The sequence below is a fragment of the Necator americanus genome, chromosome IV, assembly GCF_031761385.1.
Source record: "Necator americanus strain Aroian chromosome IV, whole genome shotgun sequence".
NCBI classification, from domain to species: Eukaryota; Metazoa; Nematoda; class Chromadorea; order Rhabditida; family Ancylostomatidae; genus Necator; species Necator americanus.
The window spans coordinates 776432-793534 of NC_087374.1; the positions used below are offsets into that span (position 1 = coordinate 776432).

The 17103-nt window shown below is 39.2% G+C and overlaps 1 protein-coding gene across 2 annotated transcripts; it reads left to right on the forward strand.

Annotated features, from left to right (window-relative positions):
* Positions 1-1276: 1276 nt before the first annotated feature.
* On the forward strand, positions 1277-15720 carry RB195_000084 (uncharacterized protein; the record flags this gene model as incomplete). 2 transcript variants are annotated; one of them, XM_064196225.1, is made up of 3 exons in its annotated part: positions 1277-1441; positions 13533-13685; positions 15547-15720. In XM_064196225.1, 3 exons carry the CDS (start codon positions 1277-1279, stop codon positions 15718-15720), a joined length of 492 nt encoding a protein of 163 aa, XP_064052106.1. The 2 variants fall into 2 exon arrangements, with proteins under 2 accessions (XP_064052106.1, XP_064052107.1); XM_064196226.1 differs by lacking the exons at positions 13533-13685; positions 15547-15720 and adding an exon at positions 1505-1639.
* Between the last annotated feature and the right edge of the window lie 1383 nt (positions 15721-17103).

A 17103-nucleotide genomic window follows, 5' to 3' on the forward strand; every position in this document is an offset into this window, starting at 1 on the left:
ATGAGATAAATTTTATTTATTTTTTTATTGCAATGCAACTGTTCTTTTCATTTTTTCACTACCGGTTTGTCAAAAATCTAGGTAGTCTTTTCTCAAGTTGTGAAGATAATTGGTTACTTTGTTACTGATTGAAGAAAGGTAATAATTTAGTAAGTAAGAAATGATCTGTTTACATGCGTAGAACCAGGAATGTTGAGAAACTAGTTATTTACTTAGTAAAAAAAGGTAATAATTTCGTATATAAGATTTTTTTCCGAGTAGAAAAAGGCTCTTAAGTAAATACGTAACCGATCATTACTTAAATGATTCCCTAAAGTTCTTATAAACCGGTAGCGAAATAATAAAAAGAACGATCACATTTGTATTCAAAGAGAATAAAATTTTTCATGACCGAAAGAAATAGAAAGTGGATGGTTGTTCGAATCAAAACTTCTTAAAACTTTACTAACTATGGATCTATAATGCTTAGAATGAGAGAAAAAAAGAAATAAGATTACTCGTAGATGTTTGCTAGGAGAATAAAGTTCCGGATAATCGAATTTACGGAAATAATGGAAAACATTCACATATGTATAAGATCTACAGCATACTATTTCGCCACGTTACAATTTTTTTGATATTGGCGAAAAAAAATCTGCCCGAGGTAGAGCAAAACGTGGGACAGAAACAAAAAAGTGTGGAATTCAAATCGATTTTCAGAGTTAATATAAAATTTTTTGTTATCATTCAGGAGATTTTAAAACGTGCTCGGAGATATTGCAAAAAATAGCAGGTGAATGGTGAAATTTATGGAAATTGAATGTAAAAGCTAAAAAATAGTTGCTGAAAATTTTTTATTGGAAAAATATTGTTTATTGGAAAAAACTACTATTGTTATTATTGAGAAAATAAAGAAGGAGGAATTCCAATTGAGAGATCAAATTAAGGATTAAGGGACAAATAAAGCTGGCTCCAAGCCGCCCAGTGTGCACCTAAGGCTGGAGGATCCGTGTAATTACGAAGATGGAACAACCACTCTAAGCACATGGTCAAAGTTCTGAATGAATTCACATTCGCAAAACATCTCAAATGTAAAGAAATGAGTCGAACGCGACGCTAATGTGACCGACTAACGGATTGAAACGCACTGCAAATACCCTTTTAATCCATAAAACTCGTACTGAAACTCGGAAGGCCATTAAGGCACCGGGACAAGTTCCTGGTTGAACCATTATATCAGTAGAAAAAGATCTAAGGAGAGAGAGAGGTCTCCTTGGAACTCACCACTCCACTTAGAATGTTGTTGAAGAAGAATGAAGGTAAGAAAGTCGGGGATCGGGACGCGAACGGTGATCCGCGTGCGCGCGTGTTCGAAAGTGAACGAGAAGAAGCTGGTGTTCATCTCACAGTCACAGTTGAGGATAAAGGAGGAGGAGGAGGAGGAGGAGAAGGCGGCGGTCGTGTAAGTCACTAAGCAAGAGTCGCGTAGCTTACGGATACGTCGACTGCGCGAATGGGCAATTAGCGCGCAACCTCACAACATCCGCGCTCGAGTGTCTTAGCATGCGGACCAGAAGCTTACAGACAGCGGCGACGACGACGACCTCCAGCCGCTGACATCCCGGACGGACAGCCGGGACCAAACAGGCGATCGCTATAGCCTGCTAGTAAGCGAGTTTTCAAGAGGAGAACGCGTGGGGCGAGAAAGTGGCGAGCTGACTTGTAAGTGGACAACTGGTTTAAGGCACAGGCTAAATACCTTGACGGGGTCTATTAAGAATCGAGTCTTCACGATTAACAGAAGCGACCTGACTTCTGAAATACTTTACTTTCGAGGTTTAGTTTTTCTGGATTCCCTTTTCTTTTTTTTTCCTGAGTTTCCGACAGAAGCGATCAAGAATGCAACAAATGCTCACAAGTCGTTGAGTTTGCACTCCTCCTTCAGTAAAAACGAATCTGTAAATGATCCAAAAGATATAAAGATAAAAGCCGTCGTAGTTATTTCGACTTATTCTCTTCAAAAAAGTGGTGACGCAAAAGATTGCTGGTAGATTTCATGAGAAAATAAACGACAGTGTTTTAATATCACCAGAATTGTCAACGGTACTTCTGGCACGGTACAAAAGATCTCAGCTTTCCAGTAGCCCTCCAAAAAAAGGTGCTTGGCTTCGTTGTTGGAGCTGAAGATGCAGTGATTATATGGACGATCATCTCAAAGATTACTTCCTATGCGCCCAACATTTACAATTCCAGAAAAGTTTACGCAGAGCGACGTATTTGATTATAAACCAATAAAAACGGAAGATCTCGAGAGAATACGAAGTCTCTGGGCAGCTTCAAGGAACACCACCATCGAAGTCACGGAAGAAAAAAAGTAGTTAAAGGCACGAAAAAGGAAGAAAAAGAAGAGGAGGCACGAGGAAAATCCCAGGAATAGTTTCTGACAAAAGTTCCCATAGAATCCATTTTGTAATTTGAATATTGAAATCTGATGAGAATAAAAAAAAAGAGGAGTAACATTGCAGACCGAGATCGATTTCAATGTTATTTTTGAATTTTAAACAAAAAATAATCTGTTCAGGTTGCACAAAATGAACAACGAATTCTACTAATTTCCTAAGAATAGCTAGAAAGAGATTTTTTCAAGAAAAGAATTAGAAAAAGACACCTTGGATACAATTTATTTGATAAGTGCAAAGCAGATTTGGACGAAAAGAGGATCGAAAACGATGGTGACAGGAATCAGCGCAAGGCAGAAACCTTACGGAGCATTTATTGAGGAAAAAAGGGTGTATTTCGTCCAAAGATTCAGGAGCGAAGTGATCAAGTTTGTCGTTTAAGGATATCATACACCCAGAAGATCTGTAAATATCTTAATGGATAGTTTCTAAGGTTAATAAAGGCTACTAGTAATTCCTTATTTGCGAATTAGTGAAGAGAGGGAGTGATTTTACTGGAATTAACTTCGTAACGGACGGAGAAACAAAGAGAGTGTGTCCGTAAGCATGCGTGAGAGCGTAGGGCGTGATCGGACGGATGAACAGAGAAAAGGGGGTTGGGTTGGGAAGAGGGAACCAAGAACGACCTTGCGCGGTTTGAAAACAATTAACATGGCCGGCTGTCCGCTATTTCTAACGATCTCCGCCTCTGCAACGGGCGTCGGCATCCGCATGGCGTGCATCTTCCATGAGTCATTTCTCGCCTCTTTACGGCCGTTTCAGGCATTCTACACCCACCGAAGAGGCGGAGTTTATTTTCCAGTCTAACGAATAAACCTCAATTCGAGTGTTCAGTTGGAGGTAACCGGCAGTTTTAAGAGGTCATCGACCTAAACATGGGCCACAACCGAATGATCTGTTGTCTGCTTCAAAAATCCGCTGCTGGAGAATGTGAAAAGGTGCGGTCGATGGCAAAAAAAAAACCGGAATACGGTTGTCTGTTGCTGTGCTTAACCGGTAATCAACGGGAGAAAACGCACCTAGGATAACAACCTTTACATGGTAATCAGTCTGAGTAGGAAAAAGGGAAGTTCGAACATTCTAGAAATTTATGAGATAATTTTTCTTGAAAAATGTTGTGGTAATCTGGCAGAAGTCATTTGAAACACTTGTGGTACAAACGTGAACGTCTATTTCTGGAAAAAAAACTGAAGACAAAAAGAAAACACGAAACATGAACGTGAAGAAAAACATTTAAAGTCACTCTTCAGAATGATAGAATACTGTGCGTCAAGCACATCATTTAAGGTATTTTTTAAAAAATAAAAAAAAACGCTAAACTCAAAATTTTGTTTAAACGATTAAAATGTTAAAGATTTAAAGGTGTATTTGTGCTATAGTGACTTATTTTAAGTTATTAATGTGAAAAAATGGATGCCGAAGAGATCGTCCTCTAAACAACGGTCATTTTAATTATTATCCTCATGGTTCCTGGTTCCAATGATTCAAATCCTTTTAATCTCTACGCTGGTACCACTCCAGCTTTAGTAGTTGAGAAATAAAAATTAATTTACAACACTTATTTGTGTTTCCGCTTAAATAAGCTCAGATATACATATATTTAACTGGCACCAAATATTTTTCGATCTTTCAAAATTTTCATTATTTGAGACATATTTGAAGATTTCCAAGTGAGATCTGTGCCCGCAGCTAATGCTGGTTTGCAATCGCATACTGTAACAGAGTGCTATTCCATCCGGATTATCAAAACATACAGGAAGGAAAGTTCATAGAAAGGAAGTAAGTAAATATTCTAGGATCAACAAACAGAAAATTACCACTAAAATTTGCTTCAATTTAGTTAACTTAGTTAAATTTTTAGTTTAATTTAGTTAGTTAGTTTAATTTTTTAAAATTATCATTTAAATTTAGTTCTAAATGTAGTAATAAGCGGATACTTCTGTGAACTATGTGACCTGAAAGGTATTATTTTGCCTAGGGCGTAGTGAAAACGATATATTCCAGAGTTTTCGAAAGAGAAAGATTTTAAGCTGCAAAACATTCGAACATTAGCTCCATAATAAAGTCAAATCCAAAAACAGAACAGTCCTGATGGGTCGAAAACATCCACTGGAGGAACCTGGCCTCTTCTTCTCATAACTCTGCGAAAATCATTGTTTCCCGTTCTGTATCCGGTGTGAACTGCCGCCACTGGACACTTAGCATCTGGTCCGATCACACAGGGGAAAAAAACAAGGAATGGAGACGAGGCGGTGAAGTAAGAGGAAACGGCGACCTCTGTCCGAAGAGCTGAGCAACTCCGGCGCACAAAATCCTTCCTTGATGCGGTGGTATTGTGACCGGAGGTGAGTGCGGTAAACGGTCACAATAGTTCCCGTAATCGCTTGCGTGAGAAAGAGCCGTAGCGCAGGCGGAATGCACTTGGACGTAACTGGAAACAGTTTCTTATGGACGAGGAAAGCGGAAGTTCGATGAAATCCTTGAGAAAACGTATCTCATCCATGAAATACCCTGGAAGGCCACATAGCGGACCGATAGCTTGATCTTTATCAGAAAATGGAAAAAAAGATAGCCGAGGAAGATTTTTTCGTTCGCATACGTTTGCGAGAACACTTTTCTGATCTTTAGGGTTCCACAGTGATGGATACGCTCGACAAGGCGATAAATCAAACCATGAACGAAGTGAGCGACTAAATGTGAGATCGTTACCGTAGTTTTGCGCGTGTAAAGGTCAATTAGCATTGTTTTAGGCTGTTGAAATGTTCGAAAAAATTGTGAATGTCACCTCGAACCATGAAGTGGTTGTAGGAGAGTGCAAGATATTTCCACACTTTTGTGGAAGTAGATATTTATTTATATTCTGAATGAGGAATACAGACCAGAAAGTTGAAGTGTGAAGTTAAAGTTGATGATGGTTTCAAAATCGTTTTTCCCTAGAAAGAACCGCTTTTTTGACCAAGGACATATTCCGAATGTTCAAAAAAAGTGAAAGGAAATATATGCATTTCTACAGCAAAAATATAGTATCCGATGACGAGCAAGGAATAAAATAAAAACTTAATTGCAGAAGTAAATTAAATAGGTAGTGATGTAGAATTAAATTTATAGCTGAGAAAAAACTTTCTATCGTGGAAATATTGACTAGGAGGGAGGCGAGCTAAAAACCTGCCTGGAACACCGGAACAAAACAGGCGAGAACATCTGCTATCTGCCCTTGGGCTATCTGAAGCGACAATCGCGCATGAATCGCAGTAGCATCGCGGAAGCGTCGTCGTTTGTAGATCGGTGGACAGATTGACGCGGTCTCGGGCGAAATGAGCTGTGTTGCATGAATGAATGAATGAATGAATGAATGAATGAATGAATGAATCGTCCGGATTCGAGAACGATTATGCTGCTGCTAGTGTCATCAACTTCGTTTCCACACGTCTACGAGTTTTTTCCAAAGAATGCTAGAAAGGAGAATAATCTGTTGAGAGGGAGGGGGGAAATGAGGGAATTTCATATCATCATTAATCGGGAAAAGTGCGCTCTATACGTTAGGTTGTCGAATAGAATCCGTCTTAATGCTAGGAACACTTAAAAAAAAAAAACCTCACAGTCACGTTTCGACGCCTTATCTTAGCAACGCGAAAACTGCTAAGTGTTGATTCATGCGAGTGATGCGAACTCACGATAAGGTTTAATGACAAGTTGGACGGGGATAATCGCCGCTATCATAAGTACGGAATAGATAAGTTGTTCAGGAACCTGTTCCTAAACATTTTTGGGTGCATCTGAAAGAAAAATATCAAAATTGAAAACCATCACCTTTTAGAGAATCATTTTATCGTTTAAGATTTGATGTTAATTTAGTGAAGGAAATTTGTTGAGAGGCAATTTTGTTTCACGAAAAAATTCTGAAAAAAAAACCATCGTGTTCTGGGTAATATTTTAAAACTCTACTGATCTTGGGAATCACTTCCAGAGAAGTCATTTCTTTCTTTCTTCATAAGAACGGGAAAATTAGCCTGATTTCTGTGATCTTTCGTCGACAGTTACAGAACGCTGGATGAAATGTGCGACTATTAACCTACGATTCACTGCTGACTGCCAGACACCGTAATCCATCTAGAAAACCTCTACTGAAGTGTCAAATAAAGTGGAGAACAAAAGACGGACGGACGCCAGACGACGGCGTCTATCATTCGCGTCTAACCTTCACGCTCGGACTGTTTACGCTACGAGTACAACGAACTCTATGAATAGAGCGCTTATACCATCTTGACCGTTCGCCGATAACCGCCACGCCACGACGTCGCGACGGATTTGTCGCTTCGCTCAGGCACACGACTCACTACTGTTATGCAAATCGGTGTCGTCGTCGCTTCGACGTGCGACAACAAATCGTCCTAAATAGATGAGCAAGAGGTGGACTAATGTGATCAGGCGCCGCACTCCACTAGAAACGAAGGTCATCTTCTCTAGGTGACAAGGATTTATCGCTGGGAACCATCGACTTCACACCTATGTCGTTAGTACTCACGAACCGTATCAGGGATAAGAACTGCCAGGCTTCGGCTGATTAGGATATTCAAACGATATAAAAGTCACATTTAATGGGACCCTTGCAGTTCTAATGCATACAAGGCAGCCTCTTTCTTTCGAATTTCGAGGAAAAAAAAGAAAAGAGAAAGGAATTTCGAGAACATCCAACTCCATTCGAATTTGGGATAGTCCAAACTCAAATAAGTCAGAACCTCGAGAATCCCTGAAAGGTTTCCCATTCTGGTTTTGAACGATCTGATGTCCTTTCGAGGAGAATATAATCAACATTTTCAACCAAAATAACATCCTTAATTTTTTTTCTGTCCGAGAAAGCGAAAATCAAACAAACAAAGGTTAAAGGATTATAAAATAGTCGTTTGCAGCTCCAATTGCAAATTGTAGAGCAAAATTTTTATAAGTGTAAGAAAATCACTTTCATCTGCTTAGGTTTCGTGTGGGATCCCTTTCACAAGGAAAAAAAGAAAAGGTACGAACTAAATAGAGCGACGATGTCCAATATCCAGTGATATCTATAAGGGAAAGTCGTATCCTCCTAAAATATAAGTCGCTGTGGTCGACCAACGTCTTCGGGATCGTCTAAGTATGATTTTGGGAGTACGAGGAGGAAGAGAAATTACTGTATCCGCTTTCTATGTTTACAGTTGGAGAAAAATCGTCTAGCTCCTATTACAATAAAATTATTCTTACAATAAAACGAAAACAATAAAGTAAAATAATCCAAATTAAAGATTAAACGATAAACGAGTCCACTCTAAACTATCCCTGATTACTGACAACTTGATAATTGTGTTAATTCTGATCCGGAAAAGCTTGTCCCTCTCCTCAACGATGATAACCGTAAGGTGACAGTAAGCTTTGAATTATTGGGCCGGGTATTGGCTTAGTTTTTTTTTTTCGTTTAAATGCTGAAAGTTAAATGAGATGCAAAAGGGGAGTAGCAGCAGATCCCCACGAAACTTACAACGAAGTCAACCGGCTGGATGACAGGCTTCAAGTCTGCTGTTCAGGTTGCGCCGTATGTTCCCAGGCATATCGCATGCCAACTAATGACGGTCGCCTATAGCGGGCCTATTACTGTCCGCCCTTTAAAAAATCGTCGTCGCGCAGTTGAATGACGCGGAAAAACGAGCCTCACAGTCACTACCACTCAGCGAACACAACTGGGAAACCGCCAACGGATGGCCTTCTTCGGATTACTGTAGTTTTAACTTCTTGGTAACACAACTTGGAACTAAGATTCATCGAATAGCTGCGATATCACTGCTGATGATCTGTGTGTGGAACGGACATGAAATCAAAACGTGAACGTCTGACCTTCGTTTGGAGAAAGATGTTATCGTCCGGGCGATTTTATATCGCTCAGCGATCAGCAGCCGCGATTTCGTCACCTCGTCGAACCCACAATTAACCGCGATAAAAGCGCTGCAGCCAACGATCGTTCCACGAGGTTTCGACGATCATTGCTGAAGAAGGCGGAAATCGTATTTTTGAGCCACAGTTGCGGTCAGGGGATGAGAGGGGACTTGCACCACCAGCGAGTTAAATTTAGCGAGCACACCAATGAGCTGATCTCGGATCTAAATTTCAAACCAGTTAAAAAAAATCGCCTTCTACCTAGCATAGTAATTCTTAATAATATCAGATTGATCGTCAACGAACATTCGTTTCTACGAATATACGGACAGAAGCAAGGTGAAATCTTTAGAAATTTCAATAAATTCAATTATCCTAGCGATGACGAGACACATAGAACAATTACCCTTATTCCACCAGTATTTTTCCATCAGATAAAAACAACCTGTGCCTAGTTTGTAATAATTGCTAAATGCTATACTTATTTATATGAAAGTGGAACGTTCTCCAAGAAAAACTGCGTTCAGCCATTAGTCGAGTTGCTAAATTAGTCCGTTAAATGAAGGCTTAAAAAAAGAAGTTCATAAAACCTCAGATGTTGGCAATCCCTTCTAGGAGGTTCGGAGTTGTCCGTTAATTTCTCCAGTCTTGTTACTCTGAAATAAGAAATCTTTGAGATCTTTGGGTAAAAAAAACGAAAACGAAAGCGACGTTGGTGACAAGGCGAGCGCGTTTCATCCGGAAAAAAGAAAAGAGTACTATAAGAAAAAAGTGAAAGGCATGGGATAAAAATACAATTTTTATCTATTTTATCCATTTTATAACCGTACATATAATTCCAGATGTATTCTAACTTATAAAACTCGTAAATATGCAAAAAAAAATAGTGAAAATGTATGGGAAACGTATGGGAAATGCAGAGGAGATTTAGAGAGGATTTATGGGTTCAAGTTGAAGCGTAAAGGAGCAGGAAGAGTTCAGAGGATCGAAAACAGACCCATAGGAATTCAGGGACGCACGGTAGAAAGTAATTCGGGAATATCAAGCACACACGAAATAACCAGAAAAGGGAAATTTAATTTTTATTTAGGAAAACAGCCATGAAATGTTATGCGTTCAGTTCAACCACATCCTAGTGCATCGTGAGTTTCCATGGTGGAAAATGGAACAAACGACATGAAGTTCTTCGACGAACAACCGGTCTTCATCATGTTTCTAATAGCTCTTTGCAATCTCGAAGCTAACAGAAAACCACATTAAAGTGAGAATATGAGGAATTTAGAGGAGCTGCTCGTAAGCGCGCTAAGCGCATCCGGGCTGCGCTTAGCGTACATCAAATTTATCGCTGCTAAAAGGATTCATAGCGGATCTTTTGGTCGACCGACCGACCGACCCGCCGCTAGTTTCTGATGGTTAAAGAATCGTATCAATACGTTCCCGTCGAAATCTTCTTATAACTGTAAACATTGCTTCATTTCGTCATTGTTATTATGCTCAAGGTTATGCAATAAAACTTTGCTGGGCTCCTGGATCGTCCTTCAGCTACTTTCCCGGTGATACATCATCCGAATGACGTGCTGGACTTTGCGATCAAAGAGAAATGCTCTTCTTATCGACGACTAGCATACGCGACAACATTACGCGAATGAAAGATAACATGACCTGAGATGAGCAGTGAAGATCCGCTTACGCTGATCATCATCCTGAACTGCTAGGTACCGGCTGAAAACGATTCACACGAGAAAAAAATAGCAGTTCAGGTTCTTAAAATTCCATAATTAACCATAAATGAAAGCAATTCTCTATACGGTAGAAGTAAAGTGTGAATGAGTTCTTGGAACGCGGTCTCTGTCTCGGGGCTAAGTTCTTCGTGGATTTTCGAATAAAAATCCAAATCATTTAGCAATATATGACAATCTACACTATAAAAGGAATCTCGGGGAACAATCCTGAACTGAATATCAGGATAACCAATCCTAAACTCAAAATTCTCGTAGTTTGGTAGGAGTAAGATAAGCGGTAGAAAATTTAGACCTAAAGAAATTGATCAAACTAAAAATCCTTTTCACAAATTTTTACATACAAGTTTTCATTTGGTATATATAAGAAAGTATTTTCATTATTATTATTTTATTTATCTTTTGTTTATTATTATTTTTATTATTTTATTATTTTTTTATGAATTTATTTTATTAGTATTTAGAAAGCGAAATTTCCGGTAAGGTATGGAGAAAAGTTTAAGGTAAGCAAAGCTTTTGATACGCTTTTAAATGGATCCTTTAAAGATATTCTATCCAACCGTTCAGTTTACAGAAGCAGAACATCCAATTTTTGCGCAATAAAATAATTATACGTTAGAATATGCATTAATGGGATATGGGGGTGATGACGACGATCAGAGCTGGTATTGTACAGCTATGTACTCCTAATTGGATCCGTATGGATCAGCTGTTCGGTAAACATTGAGGGTGAGACTAGCGTTCAGGTCAGAACAAGGATTACGTTATTACAGTGAATATACGAGATCGAGGTAGTAGGAACAAGAAACAGATCATGCTGATCTGACTTGAGATATTCCTAAAAGTTCATAAAAGATAAGAAATGAAGAATAGTCTAATGTCTTTAAGCTACCTAACCCGACTTCTTTGGATCTGGATTCGTGGCAGAGGAGCCCAATTCCCGCGATCTGGAGCCACCGTACGGATGTCACTGACCGTCAAATCCTATTTTATTTCTACTTCATCTCTTCCGGGTATCCCTAGACACTACAGTACTCCTCCGGGAGTAGAGCTTAAGTGAGCAGAATTCAACCAGTAATTTAAATATAAAGTGAGTTTCATGGTACTGTAACGTTTTTTTAAACTGGAAAACGTCAAAAATTAAAATACACAAATCTTTGCTGATAGAATTTGTGGAATTTATTGTGGCGTGAATTCTCCTTGATGCGCTTTGGCACCAGCTTTGGTTTCAGCAATCTCACGGTCAATTTAAGGTTCAATAAGGCGCTTGTGCTGGATAACCATTTATTACCGAGAGCAGATCTCGTAACCACAGCGCAACGCAACGATTCAGTCCCGTATGATACGTTGTTGATGGGGAACGGTGGACTAGATGGATTAAAGTTGTACGATAAATTCCCCTACCACGATATCCGATCAATAAACTGTGTATTGATCAAAACTGTATATTTTCTCTTTTGAATCAACTAATTTTCCTGGCACTTTCTTGACTCGAGGAAAATGTTTCCACCTTGACTTAAGCCTTCTCTTCTGAAAAACTGTGTCTGTTCAAAGTTACGACAACTAGAATTAAGTAGAATTAATTTAATTTTTCCTCCTAATATTAAAGTTTGTAATTGCACGAAGAACAAACCCAGAAAATGCGACGCAACGCAGGGGAAAGGTTACGGGCAGCAGCTATCAAGTGCCCATCATTGCGCTAAATATGGTACTCCTATCCTCGAAAGTTAAAGAAAAAATTGCTAAGCACCTAGCCGAACTCCACATCTGGCCAATTCTCAGCCGAGTAAGTGGGCGCCTTAGTGGAACAAAGAGCTCGCTTTTGCTGGTTGTGTTGTCCGGGCCGGGCCGGGCCCGGCCAAGCTGAGCCCAACGAAGCGCATAACTTATGACCGGCCGTAAACGACACGAGGACAATACGGAACTCAACGGGGGAAGACCATAAACCTATCCCTAAAAACCTCTACATCATCGATATTCATTTACAAACGGCGTACTGTCGAGGTCAAGAGTTCGTTGCACGTTTTACAACACATCGCTGTGGTGGAGAAACTTCAAAAAGAGGACGAGAAGAGAGAAGATGAGGAGAGAATGTTGTAATAAGATCGGTTTTTAGTGATACCTAAATAGCTTCAGTTTGAAATCACATTAGTTGAGAACAGGGAAACTGAACTGTACTAGTTTTTAATGATATGAATGTTCTCTGTTTGTAGAACCATCACTTAACGTCCATTATCTAATAGTAGCTGACGAAAAAAAAACCATGGATAATGAAGATGTGCGACACACGCATTTACTCCTTAAAAGGATCACAGTGACTTTTTCCATAGGTTCCATGATTCTCACTGATTTTGACTCTCGCCATTAAGGTTGGAATGGTTTGGTTTGTCATCGGGTCATCATTTTGGTAAATTGTCCAAGCAAGGCATAAAATAATTTTATCCTGAAAATTTCTCAATCCCGTTCAAGAATATCCAGAGCGTGTTCTTTGTAAAAGAGTGAGAAGACAACAATAATTTCTTTTAGTTAGTTAGGTGAGGGTTATATTCATGGAATTACGGAAAATTCCGAAAATTTACGGCAATTTCGCGCAGTAATGTCCCGAAGAAACATCCCTGCTGCTCAAAAACCCCTTCAGATCTTGGCAACAATGCTGGATCCATCGATATGACGCTGGTACAGGTGAAATGAAAAAAAAAACTGTGGAAATAGCTTTCTGTATACTTTGTTTACTTACTATTTACCACAACGAGAATAGGTAATCCTCGAAAAATCCCTGTAACTATGATGTGTTCAGCTTTTCGGTGGGAAGCAACCAGATCGTTCTTTTCCCGCAACATTGGCTCCATCGCTATGGCACTGATCCGAGATAGGCTACCTTTTCATGTCTCATTGACTGCTAAGCGTCATAAGGTCCGAGCATTAAGGAAAAACCGCGGCCTTACAGGATCAGACTACTCCAAGTCCGAAAACTCCCTCATTTCATATAGGCAAAACATACCGAACACTACTGTAGCGGGACCGTATTGAAGAGAATAAACATATAAAAACCGTCAGAAAGCACGTCTTACAAAACACGATACGCATGATTACGGTAGTTTTTAGATATCAGCGGCGTTCGGGTGAGCGCGGCGCGCCTTTGGTGGTGCGCAGACGTTGTTTTGCGGATTTTTTCAAAACCTCAGCATAGCCAAACATTTGCGCGCATTCATCAAAGTTGCTGACCGACAACTCGTACGCGTTCGTGAACGGAGCAAAAAAGGCGCGAGTAGCGCATCGTTTCAGCGGCACGATGAAAGAGTGGCGAAGTCAAATAGGTACGAAAAACAGTTAGTGAGGCAGGCAACGGTTCGATTAAGGTTTATGCTCATGAAAAGCTTAAACACAGAGTTAGAGGCATTACCGTAAGTTGTTTACGGCGTACGGTAATGCCTCTAACTCTGTGTAATCTTAGACCCCTCCTCGTAGTCAAAGTCGTTTACGTTCACGAAACCTTAACGCTAAAGTAAGGACGCCGCGCAGCGGTCAAGTGTTTCCGAAACACTTGAGGATGGCCATTAAGCCGGAGATCAAGGATGATGGAGCAGTGAACCCTTCAAAAAACCAGGTAATATGTGGAGTATATGTTATGAATTCTAATATTTATTATTCTTATTAATATTTAATTATTCTTAATATTCTAATATTTAGTATATTATTTTGGTCTTTAGCAATCGCAGTTTCTAAGTAATTACGGTAAACTACGGTACACGAAAAGTATTGAATACGATCAGAAATTCGGTTAGGAGAATTGTTCTAAGGAAGTCCTACAGATGGGTCGAATTCACTGACGTTGTCTAGTTGTTACAAAAGCGGTGTGTGTTCTAGTTCTTTTCCAACGTTCGGAAAGGATGAATCTTCCTGACTCAAAAATTCAAACTTAGCAAAGAAAACAATTAATCACTGAGACTCCTCTCACTTTCTGATTCACCTCTGCGAAACAGCAAAACTCGGCGGGAGGGCATTCAAAGATTAAGTGATCTGCATTTTTCAAGAGGTACTGGACCTTCAGATAGGCCAGGTATGAAATACGGATGGCGAAAGGGTTTGTGGTTTAAAAACCCTTCAGGGTTTGCATTCCGATAGCTGTCATTTTGCATTTAAAAATATGAAACTAATTTATTTACTCAAGTTTACTCACGTTCCTAAGGGGTTTGGTGAACCAGTGGATTTAAAATGTTCCTTATTTTTCCCTCTGTCTGCTGTCCTTCCGAAATAAACGTTGAATTTGAGCATTCTATGCTTTCATAGCTACTCTTTCCGAAATATTCAAGAACGAGAACATTATTTTTCTTGTCGTTTTAAAGCAAAGCGCAAGAATAAAAGAATTTCTAGTATCGAATAATTTTCTTTCTGGTCATATTACTTCTATGTGCTTCATTATAATAATATCTACCTCTTCAGCAATCCTCGGTTCCGGGATAGATTAAGAAATCGACTTTTAGGAAAGTTGGAAGTCATACATAGTTCTGAAGTTTTGTGGAGACTCCAAAAAATAGAATATAAGAATAAGAATAAGAATAGAATATAATGTCTTTCCCCTTAGAAAACAATTCCATTCGCTGTGAAAGGACAAGGATTGACAGCTAAAATGACGAATCTTTCGATTCATCTGTAGTACTCATTGTACTTTCAATAAAAGTAATATTATTACCACTCTCCTGACACCTTTTTCGTGGACCTAGTAAGCCATTGAGCACTCTTCTAAAAATTAACGTCGAAGTCTCTGAGAAATCATGCTTGAGACTTTGGTTGCTACACAAAATAGTGCACACAACTACTTTACAACTAATCTTTTTAATATTGCTTGATATTGCTAATGTTAATATTGCTTTAATATCGTCTAGGTAGAGGCGAAACGATCCATTCTAATTTTGTCCTCTACTTTTATTTATTTTACCTTTTTGGAAATAGCCAGAATACGATGGGAGTGTTCCTCTGTGGATTCTATTATGTAGTGTTAAAACGAGAACAGTAGGAGAAGAGTGATCACCGTAAGAATTTTTTTCTCTAAGTTCAAGGAAACTGCTCAAAGTGTATAAAGAGTTGATTCACGTTGGGACAATTACTACTCTTCCCCGTCAAACGTCAAGTGGACACTTATCGTAGTTTGCGAGATCAAGAGGTTTGCATTTTAAGCAAGTAGGAGGAGCGGCGAGGTATCAAGGTCTACTAGAAAGAATTTGAAAGGGAAAACAATATCAGCTCAGCTTCAGCTAAACCTAACAAATGCAATGAAAAAGGCACCAGCCAGCAGTTTGGAAGGATTATCACGCGACAGGAAAGAAAAGCGGAGCGAACATAGAATTACGGATTGCACTTGGAAGCGTTAACAGCCGCCACAAACATCGGAAATCTACTCAATTAATCTGGTGGCAGCGAAGAAAAGAAAAGCAGATTAGAAGCTTACAACATTACGCAATCAACAGGCATTGATGTGTCACAACACCGACGATTACAACGGACGACATCTGGCGCCCGGAATTGAGCAGAACTTACCGCGGTCATCGGCCGGCCACAAATGGTTGATGGATCGCCGCATGGCTACGGTAGCCACGCCTCCTTGGAAAGGCTATGGCACGACGCCAGAGCAGCTTGATTGATGTGCTGGATGCGAAGAAGTTCTCCTTGACGAGGTTTGTGTCGTTTTTTGTGCAGCGTAGGAAAGGTTGAAGAGTGTTGACAAGCAAATAAAAGTTTTTGACCGGGAGAGGAAAACGTTTTTGACAAAATCCACACAATAATGTTCATTAGAAAGTAAAAGTAAGAGCACGCATCCCAAGAGCATCTTTTCACAGCAAAATTGCTGTAACTTTCCCAGTGACACCTTTTAAAATAAAACTCACGACGATAAGGAGATGATATAATGTAAAAGTTAGTTTTTTTCTGAAAAATATATAATATATGAATAAAATAAAACTAAATACTATATAAATATATAAAATAAATACCTGTTTTATTACGTCATAGCTTCCTTAATTTCCGTGGAATGTAAAAGAAGACCTAGTGAAAGCGACTTCACATGTAAATCGACTGGAGAAATGCAAAGAATTGAAAATTCCTGGTAAAAACTGATTCCTCCATTACATTAACCCTTTTCTTGTGAGGTAAATGGAGGAAAACGCAGTAAGAAACTACAAAAGCTAGACTAGAAACAATATTTTTGCATCTTTCTTTCGGTCTTTTATGCACTAAACCCTCGTAAGTGGATCTAGAAATTACAAGTCCTATCTTACATTCGTTCTAATCCACAAATAACGTTTCCGGATTAATTTTCATTCTCTTTTCTTTTTCAAATTTGTCCGTTAGTCAATTTTCGGTAATATGCATGTTCAAGAAGAAGTTCTCTGCCACTAAGAAATGCTCGACAAGGAGCTTTTGCAGGGGCGTGGGAATTATGACCGCTTGGCGCAATGGTAGCGCGTTCGACTCCAGATCGAAAGGTTGGGCGTTCGATCCGCTCAGTGGTCAGGAGTTTTGCAAAAAGATGGAATGCGCTAGTGTGGAGCTATTTTCAATTTCCAGTTGCATTTATTGCGATACATTACAACCGTGCTAAGCCAGTAATAAACTTGCTTTTTTTTTAGAAAATCATGGAAATAATTCCAGAGAAGCTGTTTCTGTTAGAGATGAAGTAAAGTAGACAGGAGTTTTGAGGAAAATTTTATTGAGGTAATAAAAAAGATTTCTATATTACTGTCATAGAGAGTTAATGTAGAAATGTTAAAAACGATTTCAAGATTCGTAGATGTAAGATTTTTTTTAAACATAGTAAAATCAATAAAAATAACAACTTATGTACAATATTGAAAAGATTATATGTAAGGACTTGGAATTTTCTGTAATAGCTAAAAATCAGGAATTGATCCGAAAAATTTCATAGTATTCATTGAATGATCGCTAAAGGTGGCTAGTGATTATTGTCACACCTGCACAAATACTCACCGACTGACCGTATGACGTCATTTCAGGCTGGCGCGTTCAGA